General features: G+C 36.5%; 1 protein-coding gene across 1 annotated transcript; it reads left to right on the top strand.

Annotated features, from left to right (window-relative positions):
• Window positions 1–3,581: 3,581 nt before the first annotated feature.
• Window positions 3,582–6,363, top strand: LOC129571810 (zinc finger MYM-type protein 1-like; the record flags this gene model as incomplete). The annotated part of the gene is made up of 2 exons (XM_055451659.1): window positions 3,582–4,199; window positions 4,264–6,363. Coding segments are annotated over exons 1-2 (2,280 nt in total), but the record flags the coding sequence as incomplete, so codon positions are not given.
• Between the last annotated feature and the right edge of the window lie 2,660 nt (window positions 6,364–9,023).

Below are 9,023 nucleotides of genomic sequence, written 5' to 3'. Positions count from 1 at the left end.
TATCTTGTTTCATTTTAGCATCAAATTCATCAGATTTTTCTTCTCCTTCTTCTTCTTTTTCATTTTCATCGTATTTCTCTTCATGTTCCTCTTCTTGACCTTCTTGTTCGTCTACCTCATTTGCAACTACTTTTTCGTTTTCTTTTCCTTCTTCTTCCTCCTCATTTTCGTGTTGAATCTCAATTTCATCTTTGATATCTTCCCCTGTAACAACTTTGCCCTTGCAAAAACGTTAAATGTTTTTCGAGATAATGATCCGGTCGGATGCTGTGAGCAGTTTTTAAAACGCTTCGCTTCAGTGTTCGAAATGCAACTTCAGTAGGCGTTGAACACGGAATTTTCTTCTTACATTTGAAAGTTTTACACATGATATTTCCAGTCAGGGGTAGCTTTCCAATTAAATCAATCAATGTATCTTCAATCTTTGGTACATGGAGTGGATTCAGCTCAAAACCTTTGCTAATAGACCTTTTTTCTTTTGAAAGTTTTGCGTGCGCTTTTTTCTTCTCCTCTGAAATATTTTTAACCCAATTGTAAAATTTATTACGCTCAATTTTCACTCCATCTTCGGACTCAGCATCAAAACCGTCCATTCCGTTTTCCTCCTTTTCTTCTTCATCATCATCATCATCCATTTCATGCAAGTCGATTAATTTATGTAATTTCGATCGTGTATCTCTCAAGTTTTCATCTTTTGTATCGATGTACTTCCGATGCAATATGTCAAAGACATCATAAATTATCTTGGCCACATTTTCGAAGCTATTTTCTTGAATCAAATACCCAAGCATTCGACGGTAGAAGTTGCGAGGCACTGCATCGAGCTTAGCCAGTTGCTTGTTTTGCATAATCAGTTTGACAGTGTGTGGGCGATCAAAACGAATGAATAAAATATCGGATCGTTGGCCATTGAACAAACAATCGAAGCAGTGGTTTAGATATTCGTGCGGTGAGTTAAATGCTGTCATTATTTTGACACATGCCAGTAGAAGTGCCGATGATTGATCGATAACTATAACTGAAAAGTTCTTTCCAAACGTAGCTAAGTCAAAAATCAATTGCTTACACGCAATTGGGTGATATTAATTTTAATAAATAACGTACATATTCTGCTCTTCCTGATATAAAATTATAAGAAAAATAAGTTAAAATGACAATTAAATATGAAAAACGATTATAAAAATTAAATTATACCGGTACTATTTTTCTTATATCGAACGAATGTGAGATAGAGATACATTTTGAGATATGAGTATTAGTGTTATTCTTTACCATAGTATTGGAAAAATCATTCCAATACGATCTTGAAAAGTTCTCTCCAACACTTTAGCGTTGATAGGGTCATGTACCCGAATGTGAGCCACCTTTTTTCTTTTGACCATAAAAGCGTCAAAAATTTGAAATTTTGTACATCTGATGGCACTATTTTGTAGAGGAAGGAAAATCCTAACTTTCTGCATCATTCGTTTTTCAAAATTTTGATTTTTCCCAAAAAAATTTGGATTTTGCCAACATGCTGATTTTTTGACTTTTTCAAAACTGTACCCTAATGTGAGCCACCCCCAAAATTCATCGAATAAATGCATAAATATCCACATAAATCATTTTAAATGTTGAATCAACAATCCTTTAAGACAAATAAATGAAGATATGAGCAAAAAAAATTACACTCAAATGTGAGATCCATCGATTTCATGCCAAACCAAAAATCCAAAAATTTTTGGGAAAAAATCAAAATTTTGAAAAACGAATGATGCAGAAAGTTGGGGTTTTCCTTCCTCTACAAAATAGTGCCATCAGATGTACAAAATTTCAAATTTTTGACGCTTCTATGGTCAAAAGAAAAAAGGTGGCTCACATTCGGGTACAAGCGTGATTTCGCGCCGACTGACGCTACACAAACACAAGTTGAGCAAATCACAAATTCCCTTCGGATTATTGAAAATAGAGATGAAACCAACACTTTGTATATATTTACCTTTAAAATCATCGAAAAAATCACACAAAATAACGGTTTATATGATGATAAGGAAAAACTTTTTGAAAAAAAAATTTATCATTTCTTTATTTGAGTAACAAAACGTATGTGAATCTGGGTGTTTGATATTAGAAAAACAAGATACTGTCAAAAGAAACCGATGACAGAAATTTCGTTGACATATGTCAACGTTTAGTCCGAAAATTAAAGGTGGCTCACATTAGGGTACGGCTCACATTCGGGTACATGACCCTATACTCAAAGTGAGAATTACAGATTTATACATAATGAAGATAACATCAATTTATGTACATTCTTGTAATGTTTATATATCCAATAAATAATATTATTTGCGTCGCAAGTTGTTGCACTTTTTATTCACAATTTTCACAATGAGCTCTTTCTGGCTGCATCATTTCCCACACGCTGTTCAAAGAATTCTGTGAAAAACAAATGGGTATGAATTCCTTCAAAAATATGTTTCGTTTTAAATTAAAAAAATACCTTTTGTAAGCTTTAACTTGACCGGATCGAGCGCTTTGTGTGAGATTTTGTTGAAATTCGATTGACGCCCGCCACACGAAGATTCTTTCAACACATCGTCTGTAAAAACCGCAGTAAGGAGGCTCGATACAAAGCTTGAATCCATTGTTTTGGTTTTCTTCATGGCTTTTAACTCTTCAATGAGTTTACCTTTTAGGCAAACCATCTCTTTCCCCAAGTTATACCAACGATTACCCTGTAAATATGAAATTCTCCTTAAGATATATTATTATAAGGACAAACAAAAGACTCACATTTAAAAGCGCATAACCATAGCCACGTCCAAGTTCTGGATCAAATTGCAAACCTCCCTCAATCGATTCATTGGCCGCGTTGTGGTATAATGATTCCATGGGTGGTCCTTTTTCAGGCTTTGCATTTTGGGCTCCATTGGGCGTTTGCTTTAAAGTTTGTTTTGGGGCGATCAGATCTAAGGTTTGTGCGACATCGTTCTTCATTGAAGAAAAAATCAAAATCAAAATCAAATGAAGCAAACTGCGAACATAGAAAATATGGAAATCTTACTTGTTCATTCGGATCACTTTCACTATCGCTAGATATGACAATGACGTTGTCGTTGTGTGTACGAGACAACATGACTCTATTATTGTTTTTAGGATTAGTTATAACAAATAATTTGGGAGGATTGAAATCAGTACGTGTTTCTCTGTACAGATCACAAAACGCATCACAAAAATCTCCAAACCCCGCCAAAAATTGTCACTTCTGCAGATAAATCAAAAGAATCATTGTATCTTATCTCGGATTATCAATCTAAGTAAACAAAACCATCGTTGCTCTGGAATACTTTTCAAGCTGTCATATTAGTGGATTTCAAGTGATTCGAAGCAATTGAGAGAATATCATGAAAGTTTTTATGGGTTCATGGGAACAGTCAAGAATAGTGATGTTGGACGATCATTGTTTGATGAACATTTTTCGACTGGTGGACCTCGAAACACTTTGCGTCAGGCCCGTAATCAGACGGGTGCTTGGGGGTGCTCAGCACCCCCAAAATCTTGTCGAGCACCCCCAGAATTTTTTTGAGCATTTGTTCAGCACTTTCTTGAAAAATTTCCGATAATGTTTGATACTTTTTTCTGCCTACACACAAAAAAGTTGAGACAAAATCGGCAAATAAATGAATCATCATTTCAGTATTTTGCTTCAGTGTTTTAAATCAAAGCATTCTTCTATACATCGGCTATCGGTTCTGTTTGGATTCATATGAAAACTTGGTTATATGAACTGCGTTTACTTGTATTTATTGTTTTTGCTAATTAGGCATTTCAAACTCGATATTAATCCCAATTTGATTACTGCATACACAGTTCAATTCACAAAACATACGAAAGTCAAAACAAAATTTGCAAGATCAGCGCAGATCAGCGTCGTCACCACTTGATTTGATAATAAGCATATTTTATTAATATCACCGACAAAAATATAGAATTGTTTGGTTTAATATCAAATGTAAACAATTGAACGAAGAAGTACGATGCATGAAAAGAAATTGAATTTGTGTCAGTTCGTAATCAGCTCATCGATTAGTCGGTTGTTTTCTTGCAAAATCAATAGCAAAGTTTCGATACTGACTTTTACATTTAAAATGTCTTTGCCACAAAAAAAAACATCGAATAAAAGTGGAAAAGGTGTTGAACCGAAACGAAATCCAGAGGTAGATGTTACCATTATCGCTTGAAAAGCAAATATTATCTTAGATTATTAACAAATATTTTTAGGCTACATTGGAAAGTTTTTGGAACAAAAAAAGCCGAGCGAAAGAAGCAAGTTCAACTACTGCAGAACGAGTTGATTCAAGTGAAATTGTTCCAAGCGTGATTGTTTCAGAAGAAATTGCAAGTGGATCTGGAACCACATCCGAACGAACTGAAACTATTCATGAGCCGAACGATATCTCACAGAAAGGAGAAGACAAGAAGATTCAAGTTTTCAATAATTACAAATTCAAAAAGCAGGAAGATGGACGGTCGTTCCAAAGCAAATGGCTCACAAACTTCGAGTGGTTGGAATATTCCAAAGAAAAAGATGCGGCGTTTTGCTACGCATGCCGTCAATTTGGACTGGGCAACGTGAGTGATGTCTTCACAACGACTGGCTATGACAAATGGCAAGCGGCTTTAAGTACAGGCAAAGGATTTAAAAAGCATGAATCAACTCCATCTCATATAAGCAGCATGCTTTCATGGAAAGAGAAATTGTGTAGGTCAAGTTCAAACCAAGAAGTGTCAACTCTTTTGAATGAAACCGTTTTAGAAAAGCGACGTTATTATTTTAAAAAGATCATCTCAACGATTTTATTCTTGGCGCAAAACGAGTTGCCTTTGCGCGGGAACTGGGACAGTGCAGAAGATAAAGAAGGTGGCTTATTTAATAATTTATTCGAGTACAATTTGGAAAACGATGAACATTTGCGTCACTGCCAAGAGCAAATGCCTGCAAACGCAACGTATACGTCTCCTCTCATCCAAAATGAAATCATTCAAATCATTGCCGATCTGTTGCGTGAGAAAATTGTTGCCGATATAAATGATTCTACCCATTGCACTTTGATGGCCGACGGAACCAAAGACAAAAACCTTCGGGAAATCATATCAATTGCGTTTCGTTATATCAAGAATGGAAAGCCAGTTGAATCACTTCTGTGTTTTGTAAAAGCTGACGACATCACAGCAAAAGGCATAACACAATTGATCATCGACCAAATCACAGAATATGACATTATTGTTGCTAAAATAATCTGCCAGTGCTATGACGGTGCGTTCGTCATGAGCGGAGAACATGGTGGTGTGCAAACATTGCTACAAGAATACTTCAAACGAAAAATCCCCTATATACATTGTTTTAATCACCGTTTGCATCTTGTCGTAATAGCTGTAGTGTCGGAAATAGACTCATGCCGGTTATTTTTCGATCAAGTTAGGCTTCTGCATAAATTTTTCAATCGTTTCAAGGTTCGAAGAGAATACGACGGAACGAACATTCCCAGACTCATTGAAACACGATGGTCCGGCCATTTAAAAGCAATTGAAACAATCGCCCAAAATTACGATGATTTGCTTGCTGCATTGGACACGATAAAAAATGGCAATGGAAAGAACTTTGATGCCGACGACATTGCATTAGCTTCAGGCCTGTCAAGTGCAATTATGGAAAAGAAGTTTTTGTTCATGCTGCATTTTTTATGTCATTTACTCAGTTTGATAGAACCAGCCAACAAAATGCTTCAAAGCCGTGAAATAGGATTTATTCAAGCGAAGCCGATAATTGAATCCGTTCACAAAACCGTGCTGGATCAAAGAACGGATGAAGCGTTCAACCGTTTTCTGCAAATCGCTGAAAAAGTAATGAGCAATTTTGAAGATTTCGAGCCGAGACCACAGAGAATTCGTCAGCGTAGCACCCGATTGAATAACTCTATCGTATTGGAGACGCTTGGGGAGCGTCACATTGAAGTAGATGCGCAAAACAACGTCGAAAAAGAAACATTGTTGCTGAAATCGCAGTATTTCAATGTAATCGATCGCGTTTCAAGTGAAATGGCTCGTCGCTTCGATGAGAACACCGATATTTTGACTGCTATCGATGAAGTAAACAACATAGGTGACGATGATTTTGATCGAAATGCGCTCAAGCCGTTGAGCGAAATTAATTTGACATTGCCCTCAGAAGCCGAATTATCCGTGGTGAAACAATTTTTATCGAAAGAAAAAAACAAGCAAGGAATGTCCAAGTTAGAGAAGCTATTTCCAGTTAGAGAAGCTATGAATGATACGTATCAACTACTGGAGGCAGCTGAAACGTTTGCAAGTAGCACGGCAGTAAGTGAGTGCTCATTTTCAGCATTATCAAGAATAGACACGGTGCGTCGGATGGCGATGACGGATAAGCGCCTCTGCAATCTCACATTCTTGGCATTTGAAAAAAAGAAACTCAAAACATTGGATGACAATTCTATTATGCGAAAATTCAATGAAAAAAACAGACGTTTAAGTTTATTTTAAAGTGCAACGAATCAGGTCTTATTTTTGTTTTTGATACTTTTTCGATTTATGTAAACATTATTGAATATCTACAATACTATTATATTTCCTAATCAAATCAGCAATTACGTTACTGTAACATTAAATAAATATTATATTTGATCTTGAATAAAACGAATCATAATTGGTTCTCAGAAAAACGCAAAATGTATTGTTATTTTTGTTGTTGTTCGTTATCGTTTTTCAGCACCTTTGAAAATTTTCAGCGCACCACCAAAGATTTTTTTCTAGTTACGGCACTGCTTTGCGTTTTGGTTGACTTTCATCAATTCAAGATGCTTGCTGTTTTATCAGCGATTTTCGGAAATATGGTTTCATGATCCATTTGATCATGATCTACTCTTCCGTGTGATGAACAGATTTGGTCGTTTGATAACAGCAATTCATTTTGGACGAAGAATTCATCTTGAAGTCGATATACTCAAAGAAATTGACAAAAAATGTCGCTCATTGGAACGAATCACGTATGGTGGAATTACTTACCGTGGATTTCATACGCTCAGAAATATCCTTACACGTTGACTTACACGGCTCAGACATGACGCAACCATGGCTGTTCATTATTCAAGGCGACCAAGAAAATACAACCACTCTTTACCCATACGGACTGTTCCCATGAACCCATGAAATTTTTCATGATATTCTCTCAATTGCTTCAAATCACTTGAAATCCACTTGAAATCTCTACGTAATTTGGAGTAATTATTAGTAAAATTCAATAATGACAATGCAATCAATGTGCGATGCAACTTTTGGTTTGTTTATTTTTGTAAGACCGTCATGATGAAGATTGAAAACAACCGCTTGTAAACAACTTTTCTTTGACAGACTCAAGTGTATTCTCACAAAAAGGCTTTGGAAAATCTTTACTGCACTTGCCTCCTCTCATGCACACAGAATTTTGATTCAACGCGCCACATGGGCCGTGCATCATATGTTTTCTCACTAATTCATGCAATTGTGGCTGCGTTTGTTCATCAGGAATTTCGGCACAAACAGCCCGATCAATATTTGAGGGACCAACAATTTTATCGTTGTCGTCTAATGTGATTAAAATGTGTGCATGAGGTAAACCTCTCTTTTGGAATTCTATTGTATAAATGATCGCTATTACTTTGCCAAATATGCGTTTGTCCACAATTATTTTGATTAATTCCTTTAATTTCAAGCGAAACCTAGGTTTTGAAGTGATTACAATACTTTTACTCACGACATGGGCGTGCGAAAAAGTAAAACACGGACAATAATGTCCGGACGGTAATTTGCCGATTCAACATTTGAATCTAAACAACCCTTTATTTCAGCCCGCTGTGGGTTGCACGTCATGGTAATGAAAAGGGATGGCTTACCAAAAACGCTGCACAATCGACATTGCGTCAAGGTAGTTTTGGTACATATTACGTGGGGAACCCGTGAAAGAATAAGGTAAAATTACTCTTCGACCTATATTGCCATCGTCGTTATCGGTGCCTTGGTCTCGCAACCGTAAATGGTCTGTCAGATTATAACAAACCAGAGATGACTGAAGCGCACCGAGTGACCGAGCAACGGCCGCACGGACACTGAGTTTGCGTGCTTAAAACATGCTCAGTGCGATATTGCGCTGCAGCACAAACAAACCCACTCCATGAAGAGAGTATAAGCGCACCAACGGAGTGCGCTACACCGCACTCGTACACAACGAAGAAACAATAGAGAGGATATACAAAGAAAGGAACACAAAGAAAAGAATAAGACAATACACACTCAACTCTTTATATGTGTGTATAAACCATAATAGGCAACAGAGTTAGAGTGCGCACGCATTTCTTAACAACAAAGTCAGAGTGCGCACATAAACTCATAACGAAGTGAGTGTAAACGCACAGAGCAGAAAACGACTCTCAGTTGAGTTGCTGAATACGCTACTGAGCGTGCGCTTAGTCATCTCTGTAATAAACTTCAGACCGCAATTCTTTTTGTTCACTACGAATGAAATGCAACCTCGTACCTTCAATTCGTACATACATGTCAACTACCCATTGCAGAAAAAGTTTCTGAGTATGATACAAAAAACTGAATTCGTCTCGAAGCGCGAGACGGTAGCAAGCAGAATCCGGTATCGAATGCAGAAAAAAAATGCAGAAACCCAAAAACGCAAAAAAAAATTTGCAGAAAGAAAAAATGCAGAAAAAAAAATTGCAGAAACCCAAAAACGCAGAAAGAAAAAATGCAGAAAAAAATTTTGCAGAAAGAAAAAATGCAGAAATCCAAAAACGCAGAAAGAAAAAATGCAGAAAAAAAATTTGCAGAAAAGAAAAAAATGCAGAAAACTAAAAACGCAGAAAAATTGAAAAAATACAATTTTTTCGAAAGTTTGTTGACCACAATAGATTTCGTCCGACGCGTGTTTTTTTAATCTGGCACATCAGCCAAATAAGTGCCAGGCGATAGTTTAG

Source organism: Sitodiplosis mosellana, unplaced genomic scaffold (assembly GCF_009176505.1).
Source record: "Sitodiplosis mosellana isolate CC-2019 unplaced genomic scaffold, AAFC_SMos_1.0 Smas_scaffold_3434, whole genome shotgun sequence".
NCBI lineage: Eukaryota > Metazoa > Arthropoda > Insecta > Diptera > Cecidomyiidae > Sitodiplosis > Sitodiplosis mosellana.
The sequence above is the reverse complement of the archived record's forward strand: the minus strand, read 5'-3'. Positions and strand labels throughout refer to the sequence as shown.